At 45.4% G+C, this 19,011-nt stretch overlaps 1 protein-coding gene across 1 annotated transcript in view; it reads right to left on the bottom strand.

Moving 5' to 3' along the window:
• Positions 1–3,382: 3,382 nt before the first annotated feature.
• Positions 3,383–19,011, bottom strand: part of LOC147629483 (CBL-interacting protein kinase 32-like) — a 34,159-nt gene continuing 18,530 nt past the window's right edge. Inside the window, exons 10-15 of the mRNA XM_086812740.1 lie at positions 11,275–11,397; positions 10,998–11,114; positions 10,745–10,858; positions 10,539–10,595; positions 10,344–10,418; positions 3,383–3,590 (exon numbers count right to left, since the gene is read on the bottom strand). Coding sequence (XP_086668866.1) covers positions 3,522–3,590; positions 10,344–10,418; positions 10,539–10,595; positions 10,745–10,858; positions 10,998–11,114; positions 11,275–11,397 — 555 coding nt within the window. The 3' untranslated portion in view covers positions 3,383–3,521. The remainder of the gene's footprint in view (positions 3,591–10,343; positions 10,419–10,538; positions 10,596–10,744; positions 10,859–10,997; positions 11,115–11,274; positions 11,398–19,011) is intronic.

Below are 19,011 nucleotides of genomic sequence, written 5' to 3'. Positions count from 1 at the left end.
CCTAGGACAAAACCTAACCAAATTCTTAATTGAAACCCATCACTACAATGGTTGGGCGGTTGGCTAACCCACGGGACTGGATGGGGTTAGGCTGGACTGATGGATCCTTAAATTGAGACTGAATTCTGTTATGGTACAATAGATGAAGTAAATCCTGGACAAAAATTATTCTATGGAAAAGAATCAATGACTGTGCCTAAAAGTGTTGGTCTCTATGATCCAAGTGCAATCTTTTCCTTAATCTGACTTGGGACTTACGCGTTCGCTCAGATCAGTTCAATTAGTCAAGGCTTTTGACTACGTTAGAAAAAAGTTATCCTGGTGGAATCACCCGTGCTTTCATGGCAAGGGAAGTTTTTTCAGGATCGATTTTGGAAGAACCGATGGATTAGTCTCTTGTCTAGATATCTTGGACGAGGCCTCCGCTGCTACAACCCGTGAATTCGTTGCGCGGTGGGGAGAGGGACCACACAGATACAGTTGAAGAATGAACTTCATACTGTGGACAAAAAGAGTGGACAAAAAGAGTATGTGTGTGAATGACTATGCATTGAAGGTCAAGGGTATTATAGAATCCCTTGCATCTATTGGCGTTTCAGTAGATGATGATGATAAGATGGAAGTCTATCTACGTGGTCTCAGGCCACAATACAAGGCATTCAAGATGTCTATTCAGACTCGAGAAAACATTCCCAATTTCAAAGATTTGGTGTCTATGTTGATTATAGATGAGAAGAGCTTGGGTGAAGACCAACAGTCTTCACAAAAACAAAAACAGTTCAGAGCAACGGGCCTTCTACACAAGTTCACGAAGAGGACAAGGTAGAGGAGGCCGTGGATGCGGCCAAGGAGGTGGCCGAACAGGTAATCAGAATTATGGCCAGCAGTAGCAGCAATAACAACAATCCCAGAATTCACAACAACAACAACAACATGCAGGTGGAAGAGGCCAATTCAAAGGCAGGGGGGTTAAAGAGGTCGTGGAAATTGACAAAGGTAGTATAATGATACACGTGGATGCTTTTATTGTGGTAAGCGTGGACATGTGTAGACAGATAAGAAGCATGCTGACATACAAAATGGAAAATTGTAGCAAAACAACTATGCATCCTCGAGCAAAAACAATGAGGATAGTGAAAGGTTGTTTGTTATGCAGCATGTCGTTAATGCCATGTCTGAAAATGTTGAAGCAGCACATAAAGATGATGTATGGTACGTTGATTCAGGTGCTTCGAACCACATGACAAGTCATGGGGAGTGGTTCAAGGAGATGAAAAACATTAAAACACCAGGTTTTATGAAAATAGGGGATGACACTGCTCATCCAATTGCCCATGTTGGAGATGTGCCATTGTCTATGCAGGATGGCAAAGTGAAGTACCTTGCAGTTGTACTTCATGTTCTGAACATAACAAAGAATCTAGTTTCAGTTGTCAAGATGATTGAGCAGGGTTTGCACGTTCAGTTCAACCCTGATGGTTGTTATGTTGAAGACTTTAAAGACAAGTGCAGGTTGGTTGCAAAAGGCAACAGAGTGGGCAGAATGTTTACATTGAATGTAAACATGTCTGAAGTGAGTGCTACAATGTTCGCAAATGGTTCAGGAATTATTGCAAACACAGACATTTGGCATAAAAGAATTGGACACGTGAATGTGCAGAGAATTAAGTCTATACAGACTAAAGGAATAATACTCAAATCATCCTATACATAGTTTACTGACTCCTTTTCAACACTTGATGTTCATGTATCAACCACAATGATGTCTCCATCACTCCGATCATAAATTATACACATATCATCAAACAAATCTAAACACAAAGCTTGTCCTAGTATAACAAAGCCTGACAGCAAGTTTTCTTTAATACCTGGAACAGACACGACTTGTGAGAGAATGATTGTCCCACCATTTACAACACTTAGCATGACCTTACTAACTCTTTGTACTGGATATAAGGAGTTGTTTGGATATGTGACTGTGCCTACTTGAGGAGCAGACTCAAGGGAAGAGAACACCACTAAATGCAACCAAGATTGTCGTCCTAATAGATCCCTAATTACGGAGAAACTTACAAAGTGTATTAAAAATGACACAAAGTAGAGTTTTAAAATGTTACTAACATGGATACAAAAGTCAATGACAATGATGATGATGTTAAAAAAGCTACTGATGATAAGCTTGAAGATGCAAAAAATCTAAAATGGAACAAAATCACTTCGAACTGACACTCCCTAGGATGTCAGCATAAACCTTAAAAATGCAAGCGAGTTCTGAAGCACGCCCAAAACGGTCCCAAGCGTATAAAAACTATGTTAACATACTTAACGTCACACTATAGGATATACCATCTCCACCTAAGAGAATATATCAATCTCAAACAATCAGAAGAGCAACCCGAGGAGGTGATGATGAGAGGGTGAGAGCCAAGAGAACCCGCTCTAATACCAATTGTTAAGAGTGGAGACCAAGGTAGCAACACACACACACATGCAACAAACAAAGATAGAAAGAAACACAACACTCCAAGTAAATTAATGAGAATGAGTAAGTACAAGTAAGTGATATGATCAGGTCACTCACACACTCATCAGTGTACACATGCTCGAGAAAAAACCTCCAAAGAGAGAAAAAAGTGTTCCGACTCATTATTAGCCTACGTCTACACAGCTCCAAGCAATATTTGGCTAATTATACGTGTTACCCGATGAAGTAATTTTCACTCACAAAAGCTTCTCGTCACCCCCTACCTGAAGATGAAGTGAAGCTCCACCATTGGCTAGTGTGTTTTTACTTGTTTTTACAGTTTATTTACTTTGTAATTTCTAACCAGAGATTTAATACAAGATCCACAACACCTAGGATGGCATTATACCAAACACAGTTGGGATTTCTATGAAGAAATTAAAAAAAAATCCTCTCTCTCTCTCTCTCTCTCTCTCTCTCTCTCTCTCTCTCGGAGTGCACATAGTGGTTCACTCATCTTGCTCCTAATAAAGAGGTTCCATGTTAAAGTCCCATTGCTTGTACTTTCATGCAATCATAGGGATCATTTGTCATCCATTGGCTCCGCTATGACGTTTAAAGACCTCTCTCTCTCTCTCCCAAAAAAAAAAAAAAGCCCTCATGCATTGCTGTCTGGATACAGTGCAGCAATACTCTCTCAAAAAGTGCTGAATCAATATCGTTGCCCTGAAGTACAGTACAAACAAACATTAGATCTCTCTGGTAAAATAAAATACACAACAATGAACCTTTACATGAAAAAACCAGAAATACATTATCCAGGTTATGAAATACACCCCTTAAATTTGATCCACTCTTAGGGCAGACAAACATTAGGGGATACGAATAATAAATGATGGGAAGAGCTCAATGGCAACCCAGCTATGATCTTCAGAAGATATCACGAGCACTTGCCAATATCATGAGAAGCCTGAACCATCCGTGATGTAAGTGTTCCTGAGCCTCAAGTTCTGCATCATGTGAGATAGTTCACCAACAGTGCTCCTAGATAGTCTACTTATGCTGCCATATCCACTTCGTTCTTCCATATTATATCCTTTAAGCCCCTTGAAAAGTTTTCGTAGAACTGCATCAAGGCATGGTAAGGAATAGCCCAACTATAAGCAAACTAAATAGAGTCGCACAGCTACTGATTTTTAAAGAAATAAAAAAGCGAAACCTTTTCTCTCTCCTACACGATCAACTCAACAAACCGACACAAGTCTTAACTTCTCACTTTCTCTAATGTTACATGTATGTGTAACACAACAAACTGACACAAGTCTTAACTTCTCATGTTCTCTAATGTATGCAAATGTACATGTATGTGTATACAGGTATGGCTGTGTATGTGTGGGTGGTGTGTGTTTTTATATGGTGGGTGCACCCATTGTTGCCCCTGCAGCATTGCCTACTGCCTGCTGCCGCCTTTGCAGCGCCTGCTGCCACCTTTCCAGCACCTTGTCGCCTCTGCTATCGTAGCGCCTTCTGTGTGTTGCTCTTGTAAGGGTGCAACGCTCGTGTGTGTGTGTGTGTGTGCACGGGTTTTTAGGGCTTCAGCTCCTGTGTTTCAGGGTTTAAGCAAAAAACGGTCTGCTCTCCGTGGCTTCTTTTAAGGGTTTCTGCACCTAAGTTTCTGTACCTGTGTTTTAGGGTTTCTGACATCTGTACCTGCATTTTTCAGTTTCAGCTCCTCTGTTTCAGGGTTTCAGCCCTTGTTTTGCCTACCCTTTGTTGTGCACTCGCTTCTCCTTGTGTGTGTGTGTGTGTGTGTGTTGGGGGAGGAGAGGGAAGGGTGGGGAGGGAGGGGGGGTGGAGAGGGTGTACAGTCTCTCAGCTATGGACCCAATACAAACTTTCAAGTGTGCTCATTGGAGATTCGGATGCTTGCCCTTTATTCTGTGACAATCCTGAATTGCAGCCGTTTGTAGACACTCTCCATGAAGGTTTTATTGAAATCAAAAAAGTTTGGGAAACTCCTACGCTTCAATTCCATGTCAAAGTTCCTAGACATGTAATGCTTAATCCTGCGATGAATTTGGCACAGAAAGCTGTAGTGCTTTTTTTCCCTAGACCCAACAGATGTCGCATAGTGGCTTCAAGTGTTGCTTGGGGGCTGTTTTGTAGCTGGTGTACATAAAGCTGACCGTGGCTTTTTTGAAGTGATATTCAAATTTCACGGATCCGCAATACAAGCAAACACTGTTGGAAAAATCGCCTTTGTTTTGCGGGTGGAGAGGGTGTACTGTCTCTCAGCTATGGACCCAATACAAACTTTCAAGTGTGCTCATTGGAGATTCGGATGCTTGCCCAATCCTGCGATGAATTTGGCACAGAAAGCTGCAGTCCTTTTTTTCCCTACGAAAATGCCAGACCCAACAGATGTCGCATAGTGGCTTCAAGTGTTGCTTGGAGGCTGTTTTGTAGCTGGTGTACATAAAGCCGACCGTGGCTTTTTTGAAGTGATATTCAAATTTCACGGATCCGCAATACAAGCAAACACTGTTGGAAAAATCGCCTTTGTTTTGCGGGTGGAGAGGGTGTACAGTATCTCAGCTATGGACCCAATACAAACTTTCAAGTGTGCTCATTGGAGATTCGGATGCTTGCCCTTTATTCTGTGACAATCCTGAATTGCAGCCGTTTGTAGACACTCTCCATGAAGGTTGTATTGAAATCAAAAAAGTTTGGGAAACTTCTACGCTTCAATTCCATGTCAAAGTTCCTAGACATGTAATGCTTAATCCTGCGATGAATTTGGCACAGAAAGCTGTAGTCCTTTTTTTCCCTACGAAAATGCCAGACCCAACAGATGTCGCCTAGTGGCTTCAAGTGTTGCTTGGGGGCTGTTTTGTAACTGGTGTACATAAAGCTGACCGTGGTTTTTTTGAAGTGATATTCAAATTTCACGGATCCGCAATACAAGCAAACACTGTTGGAAAAATCGCCTTTGTTTTATGGTCGGCAACTAGGGCATGCTTACCCTTGGCTGCCAACTATGGACTATCAAATTCTCATAAGGCACAAGTGCCCTGTATGGGTGGAGGTAGTTAACCTCCCCCTTTATTACCGGTCTGCACTACCATTTTTGGCAGAAGCATTGGGCAAAGTTGTATGCCCCCCACGCTCGAATGGAAATGTCAATAAGTTTTGCATATTGTGGGATATTGATGAACCCACACCACCAAATGTTGCCTTTGATGTGGAGATGATTGGCATGTCCTCCCAAGCTGTCTTTTTAAACTTAAATGGGAAAGATTTGCTAGCTCTTGCTCCACTTGTGGCAAATTTGGTTATATGCAATCAGAGTGTCCGACTGTGCTATTGCAAACCACCAGTCGCTCCAATGCAATCGAATGAGAACACTCCGGTTGGAACAAAGCAACCCCAAAAGGGGAAAAATGTACAACAAGCCCCAAATGTTAACATGGACAAAGGGAAAATGAAAGTTGCATCCACTAGTTCACCTATGCCAAAATCTAAGAAGAAAGAAAAGCAGGATACAAATGCTTGGCAGACCCCCAAAAAAAACGGTCCACTTTGGTCAGCAGTTGTGAGAGTATGAGCAAACCCAAACACTGCTACTTGCAAATGTTACGCATGACCCTGGAAATACAAGTGATTCAGATGCTATGGTTAATGTTGAGCATGGCTATGCAAGGAGCCAGGCAGCCATGGTGGAAACTTAAGAGCTATCGCTCCCATTACAAAACATGTAAATATGTATATACCACTTAGATGTTTGACATATAAAGTACAAGGCCACTGTCAAACAAATAAATGGAGGCTGAGTTGGTCTTACATACGTAGAACTTAGCCGCACATAGTTTGCTTCACACAACCAGCATTCCTTTGCTAGGTGGGAAGGTTGCTTTGTGGGTTTCCGTATCTTTTATGCTGGTAATCATGCTTTTTTCTAGCACTATCATATTGGTTAGGCATGAGCTATAGCCTCAACTAACCTATAATGATCCTCAAGGAAGATGGATGATCATTCAATGTATGGTGAATGGTGAAATATTTGAGTTTGCAATTGTATATATGCTTCGCAAACATCTGCAATCCGAGCTCAAATGTGGCAACAATTGGAAGCATATCCAGGGGTCACAAACAACGTTGCTGCCGTACGTACGTATGGATCCGTACAGTACGGTACAGCCGTACGGTGCGGTACGGTACCATACTGTATGGATCCGTACGGAATCATTTAAAAAAAATAAAAAATGTGTGGCGTGTGGCTCTCTTCAGAAGACTCATCATCTTCATCTGATGATGAGATTTGAGACTCTTGCGTCTAGACTCTAGAGCATAGTCACAGGGGACGGAGGGGACGGAGGCTTGGAACGCCGGGACGGCGAATCGGGACGGCGCAGGGACGGGGACGGACGGGGACAGCAGTAAGAGAGACCGTACGAGAGACGATTTTGAGTTTGTTTCAAGCTCCCTCCCCCGTCCCCGTTCCCTACTTATGGCCATCCCCCGTCCCGTCCCCGTCCCCGTCCCCGTCCCTTGTGACTATGCTCTAAAGTCTAGACAACTGTAGTGTTTCATTGTTTTGCTTTTTGCACTTGTGGACCAGGACATGTGCTATAGACATGATATTTGTACTCTCTTTTATCATCTATGACTTTCATGGTTCTTGCTTATATCACTATGACTGTTGACATGAGGTATTGTGTAATGGGCTTGGTAACTGATAATTGATTTAAACTTTAAGTAATGAGGTTCAGTCTTTATTTTAAGTATTTTGGTTGCTATGTCTACAAAATATTCAGGTTTCTAGGACTGCTTACAAATGGTACGTACTGTTTACGTACCTTAAAATTTGTTCCGTACAGAAGTACGTTCCGTACGTACTGATAGCGTGCCGTACACTACGTACCTTACCACCTTGGTCACAAATGCTTTTTTATGTAGTGACTTTAATAATTCACCAGACTATGCTCCCCTTCAAGGTGATGAAATGCCTTGAGAAAAAATTGTAATATGCGTATGCTACTTACCATCATGGTCGTGCACACGCTCTTAGCTCCCCCCCTTTCGCTGGCGACGCTTGCACTTTCCCCAAGCCCTCTGTGCGCCCCCACCCTCTCCTCCCCCTTGTCTCAGCTCTTCCACCCCACCCCCACCCCTTTTCGTAGTGCTTCTGCCGCCTCCCTCCTCACCCGTGCCTCTCTTTGCTGCCCCCCATCTTCCGTTCTGCTGCCCACCCCCTCCTTCCCCCTCCTCGCTGCACAATGCCCCCTTTTTTTTTCTCTCTTTGTTTTCCTCGCCCCTCTCCTCCCTCCCCTCCCGCGCAGGTGGTTGTTTCCAGGCTTCTGGGGTTTTTAGTTATTCGGCAAGCTTCGGTTCTTTCTGGTCTTCACCGTAAGGATGACTCCATGGCAACCGCTCCGTCATCCACGACCAAAGCCGCTATTTCTTGCATTGCATTCTCCGAAGCGGATCTTCGGGTTCTTGCCAACTATTTCCTCACTTGAGACCTCCATCCTGGTCTGCAAAATTGTTGGTAGCCGCCCTGTGCGCGGACAACACAAGGATCTTTTTCAGGCCAGCCTCATTCGCGAGCTTGCAAAAATCATCGATATTCACCCTCTAGGGCGCGGATACTACCATGTGGAGTTCGACTCGACATCAGCGTCAGACCAAGTCATGCAGCTGAGTCCCCTTGCACTGTGTATGGCACAGGCCTTCTTTGCTCGGTGGCAACACGGCTTCAATCCTGCATCTGACCCATTGGCTGGCGTTTCGGACTTCCCAATGACAGTTTGCTTCCCAGGCCTTAGGAAGGAGTACCTTCCTCTTCTCCCCGTGATTGGTGGTGCCATCAAGAGAGTGATCCCCCCACACACACACACACACCATTGCCTTGGCCCTCGCGAGAGCAACTAGGATTCCATCTCTCCGTATCTGTGTGGCCTCGCCAGAGTCAGTACCGCATTGCATTTCTATACCTAGCCTCCGTGGAGACCCCATACAGCAACACGTGGAGTATTTTGGCCTCCCAGGCCAATGCTTCATTTGCAAACAGAGGGATCACTTAGCTAGAGCTTGCCCTCGGCGGCAGTCAAGGAGACCGCCTTCGGTGGTCCCCCCCCTCCCGGTTCTCGTGTTGACCCTCACCAAGGGGTAGAGAGAGGGGCAGGCCCTCAGGCAGCAAAGCACCAGGCCCCAACTTCGGGTGACCCAGCAGACAGTGAGTGGCGGACGGTTGGACTGCGCCCGGGCCGCCACACGACCACCAGAGCCGACCACTGTCGTCGAGCGCGCCAAGCTGGCAAATCTCAAGAGGATTCGGTTCTGTCAGAGAACCGTTTCGAGCATTTTACCCATCATATTCCCGATGGTGACGTGCCCTCTTTAGTCTCGGAGTGGGCCCCTCCAGCCCCACCAGTATGGCGGTCAATCCCTCGTCGAGATCCCCCCCCCCCCCCCCCCCCCCGACCCTCAATGTTCTGAGAGGCCGACCGGCAAGAAAGGCAACTCTACTTCTTGAATTCCTTCAACCAAAGCAACCTTGGACTTTGATGTTGACACATTTGATTGTGACAATGAAAACAAAGGCTTTTGAGGATTAGATAGTTTCCCATCAAACGTCATCTTTGGAAGATTTGAAGGTCGGATTGTGAGCTGCCCTTATTCCACCACGCTTATACAAGTTTGACCAATGCTCTTTTGTCATCTTTCTTGGTCGGAGAGACCTCCACATAGAGGCAACTCTTTGCAAAAATAAAGTATTCATTGGAGCAGGGCTTTTCAGCATTCATTGGCTGCACTACAACCGAGAAAAGCATACTTCCTCTCCAACTTTGGCATACGCTTAGTTGATGATGTTGTTAATGATCAAATCACACGCATGTATGGCATAAAGTAATTTCTATATTGCAAGATTTTCAGCCAGTGCCTCCGCTTGAGGAGGAGGAAAGATTGAGAGATTAGAAATTTGGTAGGCAGCTTCCAGGTTACTCTCCTTTCTCTTTCCATCACCTCACCGCAGCTAGAGCTTATAAAATTCTGCTCCCTCCACCTTGGATACAGACACATGCAAATAAATTGTGGCATTAAACAAACCTCTTCGCTGGTGGAAGGCCTCTTTGACCACAGTTTGGAAGAGCAAATTGCCTCTTAAACAACAACTTTTCTTGTGGAGATGCATTGTGGATGCACTCCTGGTTGGCACCTTCTTAACTAAGAGAAACATTGCACCGCCTCTTGCAAGAGCTATTCGCATCGCCAAGAGACAATAATTCATTTGTTATGGGGATGCCCCTCTTCTCATGCTCTCTTGGACAGACTGTTAGGGCACTTGAGAGTGCAATTTCCCGACAACAACTTCGAGAAATTCTTCTAGATGTTCAGGCACCTTTCTTGGACTAGATACTAGGCTTTGTGGACAATCTACCATGCACGAAATCAGCTGATTTTCTGCCATGAGGAGATCATATGCATCGCTTTTTTCAGGAGGTCTCTTTACCTGTCACTCCGAGATTCTTTTGACCTCGGAGATGTTTCCTTTCAATAGTTGGAGGCGTTTTCCTATTGTTCCTAATATCTGAGTAGTAGTTGTCCCACCTTGGGACAGCTATGAATGTACCATATTTTCCTTAATGCAGCAGTGGTTTCACCCCAAAAAAAAAAAAAAAGTTATGCGTGTATGGGCATAGATATGGTATGGGTTTATGTGTAGGTATATGACAATGCACATGCACATACATTCCAAATGCATGCACATGCATTCCATGGAATGCATCTGCATGCGTGTATAATTCTCTTGGGCTACTAACAAACAAACTTATTATCCTGCTAGCTTTAGGTAAAGAGTTAAAGATCTCAATTTTACATTATGATACTCCAGTGAATCCCCACCAGCTTTTCTTACTTCTACCACAAACAAGGATGGCGCAACTTCAAAAATCTGCCAAAGGATATGACACAGCTTGGATTAAACGACCGGCTCAAACCATATGTAGAAAGATAAAGAAAACTTGTGCAATTATGTTGCAAAAAAGTAGGTACTCAAATAAAGGAGCTAAACCTCGGTGGCTACGGAAAGATGACCCTTGCGCCCTGTCATTGCACCTTCTAACCTCATCTAGCATCCATTAAGTGTGCATACAAAACATAACATAGCTAGTCACAGTAAGTACAAAACTTGAAACATAGGCCATAATTAAGTACAGAGAGAGAAAGTCCAAATCCTCATATTATGCTTTCCAAGAATATAAAGGCTCAAGAATACACCTTGTAGTTTTGTCTCTTTACACTGAAGCCAAGAGGCTTTGCAGTCTCCTCTATTTTTGAAATGATCTCTGGAGCAGGATGTTTTGATGTGAAATGTACCTCGTGTTTCACATCCTGGAAATTAATAAAAGGAGAAAGGAGGTGAGGGTAATGTTCTTTCAGCAAACAAAAAAGTGCCCCTTCAACACACACGCACGCATGCCCCCACCCGCCCCGCCACCCCCAAAGAGAACCCAAACCACGAGTAATGCACCTGCTTCTTTTCAAAAAGTCCGGAGAGATTCAGGCCCTTTGATAAAGAAATCAGCTCAAATGCATTGAAGAAAGCTGGCTTCCCCTTATGCTGTCCTTTGTTGGTAACAAGATGATCCTAGCATTCCACCCGAAATGGGCCACAGCCCAAAAGAAAAAATCAGTGCAAATTAAGCTAAACTCATAGCTACCCAATACCTTCAGAACAAACCAGCATGCCAAATAAGCAGTCTAGGCTCTCTTTTTTTTCTTGACACTGGCAAACGGTAGAATATGACCTTTGATTCATTGAAAACTGCAGCAATGTCCTCCAAACTAATATCATCCTCCTCGAAAAAACTTGGTGGTTTGTAGCTTTTTTTGAACCAAGAATCTTGTAGTATTTGAGGAATGGTGATCCTCTAATTTTGACATACAAACAATCCAAAAGCATGAGCTAACTCTCTCTCTCTCTCTCTCTCTCTCTCTCTCTCTCCAACCCCGGGGATCACTCTCTCAGGATCACAACAGATGGATTCTTCAAGAGGCCAAGGTACCTGGGCGAACATATGTCACATGCTATGTGTGTGAAAATGGCATTTTATCCAGCCCTAAAAAGGGAATTATTCTGGATTTATTAGTTTTTATTCATGTTTATTGTGTCTTGCTGCTGGCCGACTGCCCTTTCACTGGACCGACCAGCAGCCCACACACTATATATAGCATAGCTTCATCATTCAGCAATTTGTACCACTTCATTAACCCTATCAGGTACCATATGTGCTGTTGCTGCTGCTGCCAGCGCCTACACTCCATCTGCTTCATCATCTGCGCCTGTCAGCTCCAGCACATCAGTGTTTTACATCAGTTCATGGGACAGCAGCCCTCTCTACTACACAGAGCATACCAGCGTTTTACTTCAGCTCATGGGACAGCAGCCCTCTCTGCTACAGTACAGCACATCATTGTTTTATCTCATCGGTACATATCTTGGGACAGCAACCCACTCTCTGCTACAGTACATCTATGTTTTTCTTCTGCAGTTCACCTCGGGACAGCAGCCCTCTCTGCTCACCATCTCACATCATCGGGACGGCAGCCCTCTCTGCTTATCTTCAGCATCGACACCACTCGGGACAGCAGCCCTCTCTGCTTCTCTCTCTCACTAAGGTATTGCAGCACCCTTGTCACCAAAGCTTGCACCACTTGCACCACTCGGGACGTCAGCCCTCTCTGCTCCTCACCACCACTTAGGTATTGCAGCACCCTTGTCACCAGAGCTTGCACCACTACACCACTCGTGACGGCAGCCCTCTCCGCTCTTCATCACCACTCAAGTACCGAAGCACCCTTGTCACCAGAGCTTGCACCACTACACCACACACGACGGCACACTACGACCTCAGAGTGCCTCTACATCCACTGACAGGAGCCTTCAACACTGACCACCTCTCGGACTGCCTTTGTATCACATCGACGCGAGCCTTCGTCATCGACCATGCTTCAACTCCGACATTGTCTTTGCTTCTGCACCGGTCTTCTACTCAGAATCACCTCACATCAGAGAGCCTCTTGTACGTATTTTCACTCACCATCATATATACACTCACTCACCCATTTCATGCTGTGTCGTTTTGCTCTGATCTCTCGTACATTTGGTCCTTTCGTCCTTTTGCCCTCACATGGTATCAGAGCTATCGTGAGTAAAGGGATTGAAGACCTCGGGAGCACACAGCATGGATCGTCTACCCGCACTCCCAGAGGACCAATTCTTCTCACCAGACGTTAATTCTCCAAACTCCGATCTGGACCATACAAGGAATGGGACTTCTTACTCAAAGGAGAGCCCCGTTCAAGATCTTACTTTGGGAGACAATCAACCCAGGTACATCTACTCATCTTCACCACCTTTGCCATCTCGATCTCCCTCTCTGATCTTATTAGACCTTGCTTCCAAAGGGAGATACATTCCTTCTGCCAGTGTGTCAGTGTGGAACCCTGGTATCCTTCATCTTCTCTCCTTTTTTGGCCTGAGAGGGGGTGTGTGAAAATGGCATTTTATCCAGCCCTAAAAAGGGGATTATTCTGGATTTATTAGTTTCAACTTTCTATTCATGTTTTTTGTGTCTTGTTGCTCGTCGACTACCCTTTCATTGGACCGACCAGCAGCCCACACACTATATATAGCATAGCTTCATCATTCAGCAATTTGTACCACTTCATTGACCCTATCAGGTACCATATGTGCTATTGTTGCTGCTGCCGGTGCCTACACTCCATCTACTTCATCATCTGCGCCTGTCAACTCCAACACATTAGCGTTTTACATCAGTTCATGGGACAGCAACCCTCTCTGCTACAAAGAGCATACCAGCGTTTTACTTCAACTCATGGGACAGCAACCCTCTCTGCTACACAAAGCCTACCAGTGTTTTTACCTCAGCTCATGGGACACCAGCCCTCTCTGCTACAGTACAGCACATCATCATTTATCATCAGTACATAATACATATCCATAGTTGTTTCTCGTACCGGTACGAACCCATTCGCACCGTACGGTTCGTACGGTATGATACCGTACGGTACGGTCCCCTCCCCCACCTTGAGAAAAAAATTCCAAATGCTAAAAAAATATAGAAATCTTGCTTAATGAAGATTCCAAATGCCCGCAATACTTCGCAACTTTCGTGTCCATGGAGTATTCCATATAGGGTTGCTGAGAGACCTAAAAAATCTGGCAAGGTAGATTGGTAGTGTACACATGATTGGTAGGATGAGAGAAATCTTGCTACATCACTTGGAGATCCCTAGTATAGGTAGGCTAGACAATCAGATCCTCAAGTTATGTACGAGGGAGAAGATTTGGACATGGCCATTTTGATCTAGACAGAAGTCCCTAAACCTATCACCCTAGATGCACTGCTCGTATTTGTGCTGGGACAGCCGTTCCATGGAAAGGAGCCTATGCATGAGGATGAGCCCGATGCATTGAGGGCTAAATTGGAACACATGAATAAACTTTTGCAAGCAAAGCAGCAAGAGCTGAAATTTTTGCATGTTCCTCATGTACAAAGTGTCATTGAAGCAAAGAAAGCTGATGCTATGGTGGATATGACCTTTGAGTCCATGGCTCATGAAGTGGGCAAGAAGCCAAGGGAGTTGGCACTCTCCTATCTCATCTGAAAGGGTGATATCAAAGAGGGAGATGATGGGGAGTTAATGTTCAGAATTCCACCTCGTTTGAAACATGGAGACCCAGCATCACAACGGTTGCAATCTTATGTGCAAAGGGAAGAGGTGTCGGTCACTTCTCGCCATGTATCTACTCCGCATGGGACAAGAGGAAACAAGTATGTGCATGTTGGTGCCAGTGGAAAGCATGATGGCCGAGTGGATTCAAAGCATGCATATCATGGTGAGAGTGGTCGGCATGCAAGCCGCAAAACTTTGCCCATTGGGTTATCTCGTGGTGAGACATTTCATCATCCAGGGAGGTCACATGCATCTGGACCACAGGCTCATAGAGCACATGCTGCCGTGCCTCGTGAAACACCTTTGGTTGCTCATGAAGCCCATGCAGAAAGAGCTGTAGCCTGTCCCGCTAGATAAGGGGAAGAGGAAGCGGGAAGAATATGAGTCACATGTCAAAAAGCTCAAGGAGTTTAAGGCAGGTGATAAATCTGTCAAGCTTGATGCCTTTCATGGGGAATATGATGCATCTAAGGTGCTAGCATTTGTGGCACAATTCGACATTGCTTTCAATGATGAGTGAAAGAGTGCACAGAGCGGAAGCAAATAAACACTAGAGTGTGCTGAGCAGAGAGTGCGAGAGAGAGAGAGAGAGAGAGAGAGAGAGATGGAGCAACCATGTTGAATATACTGAAGTGATACAGTCCCAAGAAAGAGACAGAAGTAGTCTCATAAGTGAGGGAGCAAAAGATAGACTAGGCAAGATACTGTCAAAATACGCAACGGAGATGATGACCAAATCTGGGAACACAAGAGCAAGTGCAGAAAATAGACAGCAATGGAGAGAGAGAGGCGTATAACTCTACTGTATATACACAAGATCCCGGAATACAATACAATGTGGCAAGGGGGCTGTGGGGCCATTTTATATGGCCCCAACACTGCAGTCGGCCTGCTCTAGAACAGCCGACAGGTGCATGAACTCCACGACCAGCCCCTACACCCAGTTGACCAGGTGTGAACAGTCGGCCTGCATGGAAACAAGTCCACAACCTGTGCAAGTACAGTCGGCTACCTCGAGTAGGCATATAGCTGCAGTCGGCTAACAACTAAGACCTCCTGCCACCACAGGGCTGCCACCCAAGCCACAGAAAAATGGGAAAAAATGGGGGGAAAATACGAGTGAGGGAGGAAAAATGAGAGAACACCTACAAAGGGTGGGCACACCCACAACAGAGGCCCTGGTGTTTGGTAAAGACAGGAGATGACTTCTAACACCCCCTCTCAGCTCCTGGCTGTGAAACCAACCACAAGGAGCTCGGGTGCCGCCTAAGCAAATCTTGAGATAGCGACTTCGTGAAGAGGTCCACCGTACTGTCCTCCGTCGAACAGAACTCTAGCAAGATGTCATCTGTTCACGAACAAAGTGCCTCTGGATGACCGTGGGTTCCTCCAGTGGACACCCAATCCTACCATGCAACCTCTGCAACCTTACCACCTCACAAGCAGCACCACAAGCAGACCGGTACTTTGCCTCTGTCGACGACAAGGCAAAAGATGACTGCCTCTTCCTGCTCCGTAAAACTACTCCTGGGCCTGAAGTAGATCTCCTCGTGTCCGGATCTCCTCCCCAATCTGAGTCACTCCAACCGTGGAGTCGAACTCCATCAATCAATCCCCCTCCTATGTAAAAGAGTCCATGATCCTTCGCATGCTGCAGAAACCACAAGATACGCAATCCTGCCTCCCAAAGAGTCATCTGCAACCATGAGCTCAACTGTATCATCAGGAAGCTCTCGTCCAATCTGGTGTCCATCAACCAAATCAATGAACCATTTTGCTTCCGAGTCAAAGAGGCATCACATTGCTCACAAGGATCAACACCTGTTACAGTGCAAAGCCAAGTCTTGGAAACCTACTGAAGACCACGGAAGGCCTTCTGAAACCTGTCAAAACCACCCCCTTTGAATTCGGAACCACAAAGCCTGGAGAATCCACCTCCTTGTGCAAGTAATCAACTGCCATCTGCCTGGCTTTTCGAGAGGTCTCCGTGGAAAGAACATCCTCATCTACAGGAATTTCTCTATCCCGAATACTACGAGATATCAAAGCATAAGTACAACAGTTCCTCACGAAGTTTCAGGACCGAGGAACTCATGAAGCGGTATGGCTCGACAAAGAATTTTTCGAAGACTATTCGGCATTATTGACGGATTATTTGGAGGCTATGCAGCTTTCGTCAAGTTAAGCAGAAGGGGATGTCACGTGCATCCCACACTTGGATGCCACGTAGACATTTCTGTACAGAAGGTGCAGGACCTGGGATGGTGAACTGGTCCCATGTGAGCCCAGTCCGGGACGAGTCAGCCAGGGATCCATCTCAGTCGTCCAAGGTCAGGTGTGCATTGTGCTGCACATGAGTCCAAGGTCACGTGTGCACTGTCCTACACATGAAACAGTGCCAGTCCGCGCTGTGAGTCTCCCTCTAGAATGATGTCAGTGGTTCTGTGTATCTGGTTTGGTACCGGATGCCAGATCACTGAGTAGATTAGGTTTAGGACAAGGGGCCAGCCCATAGGGCTACCCCGGATCTGAGTGGGGGCACGGGAATGGTGTAGAACCACCCCCATGAGGGCCAGGAAGGCCCAGGCTGAACCCACCAGCCATGGAGGTGCTGTAGGACAGCCCTAGGGCACAGATCAGGCAATCTCCAGGGGATTATAGCCTTTAGATGGCTGTAGGGCATGTATGGGGCAGCCCATACAGGCTGGCCAGCCTTGGGATTGTGGACAAAAGTGGTGTCCAGCCAATCAGAAGCAAGCACATCACTTTCAGCCTGTTAGGGAAAAAAGGCAATATTTTTTGGGATTTAATTCAGCATTTATTGCTGACTTTCACCAGTCGTGGGACAATAAGCTGTTTTTCAGCTGGCCGACTGCTCTTGAGGAGGAGTATAAATAGGGTAGGCCTAAATCCCATCATTCATCTCAGTTTTCACCAAGTGCTCAAGCCAATCAAGGGCCAGTCAAGCCAAGGAGATTGCCAAGCAAAGGGGTGGACTTCTGAAGGTCAAGGGCAGGATTTTCCAGCCAAGAAAAGGTCAAGTTTCCTGTATTTGTTTTCAGATTTACATCATTCTAATAAAGCAAATACACCATCCGTGGTGGGGGCCCTACAGAGGGTAATTGGGACCCAATACTGCGTCCTCTCCATCTCCCCCTTCTCTCTCTATTTTCTGCACTTCTCCTTTCAGTTTGTGCGTTAATTCCGTCACGAAAAGAGTGCTGATTTCTGAGTTTTGAAGTACCGATCCTTCTCCGAAGCTTCCGCATATTACACTGAAAGCAACTGTACTCCACTGAATACAGTTCACCCAAATATGCCTGCACTCTCAATCCTCTGAATGTGCAACTCAATGCACCACTGACTGAGTAGAGCAGCAAAAATGGCTTACACAGTGCCAAAATGCCCAAAAATAGCCCAAAATTACTGCACCCAAAACCTTGCAAAAAAAACCTGTAGATTTCTTTGCAAGAAAGTCTACTTGTATCTGCCTGTAGATTTTCACAGAGAAAATAAAAATGCCCAATATTCAAAACTTGTAATGCTTACCACAGTTGTACTGAGTAGGTTGTGGTAGTTTTAATGAACAAGTAGAGTTGACTATACTGTGCAGGTACAGTCGACTAGTACTATACGGAAGCAGGTACAGAAGCTGGGCGAGCAGGTATAGTTCAGAAGCAGGAGGCGAAACTGCAGTCGAATGCACAGCAGCTACAGTCGAAGCAATACTGTACGGAAGCTTCAATCGAATGTACAGTAGGTACAGTCGACTGGTACAGAAGCAGGTACGCAGCACTGAATGATGTACGACTGTCTGCGCAGGTTTGTACGGAGGACTGTACAGAGCAGGGCGACCAGGTACACAGCAGGTACTCGTATAGCAAGTACAGTACTGAAACAGTCAACTAGTGCTATGTCGACTATATGCTGGTACAGTACGGTACTGAAGGCGGTGCTGACTTGTACGGAGGCACATGTGTACGGAACAGTAGCTGCTGTCGGCGAACTGGTACCTGGTACGGAAGGCTGCAGGCGAAGCTGTATGGGCAGTGTAGTACGGAAGCTGGTGATGAATAGTACGGGCAGGGCAAGGGCTGGCCGACCTGGAGGCTCTGACACCAAATGAAGGCTATGGGCTGTTAGGGTTAGGGTTTGGAGGTGCTGCAAATACAAGCGTGGGAAACAGAGAGAGAGAACACGACTCTTTGTGTATTCAGATTATGATGTGAAGTACAATAGCCACATAATAAAGTGACCTAAAAAGATGTGTTCACATGTCCGGCCATAAAATGTGCTGCAAATACAAGCGTGGGAAAGAGAGAGAGAGAACACGACTCTTTGTGTATTCAGATTATGATGTGAAGTACACTAGCCACATAATAAAGTGACCTAAAAAGATGTGTTCACATGTCCGGCCATAAAATGTGCCAAGTGGACCAAAACACTTATAAACTGTTTATAAGTGTAACTAAACTAAACTGGGGAAAAAACCTCCACTAACTGAAGTAAAAAGTGCCCCAGTAATCTACTAATGATCACTAGCACTCCTCTGGGTGCATACACAGCATAAAACCCAACAAGAACTTGGGTGAAGATCAACAATCTTCACAAAACAAAACATTTCAGAGCAGCAGGCCTTCTACACAAGTTCAGATAGAGGAAGAGATAGAGGTCATGGACGTGGCCAAGGCGGTGGCCGAACAGGTAATCAGAATTATGGTCAACAGCAACAACAATCCCAAGATTCACAACAACGACATACAAGTGAAAGAGGCCAATTTAGA

Source organism: Cibotium barometz, chromosome 18 (genome assembly GCF_041138505.1).
Source record: "Cibotium barometz isolate CiBa-2024 chromosome 18, ASM4113850v1, whole genome shotgun sequence".
In the NCBI taxonomy this organism is placed as follows: Eukaryota; Viridiplantae; Streptophyta; class Polypodiopsida; order Cyatheales; family Cibotiaceae; genus Cibotium; species Cibotium barometz.
Note: the sequence above shows the minus strand (reverse complement) of the source record. Positions and strands in the feature narration are given on the sequence as shown.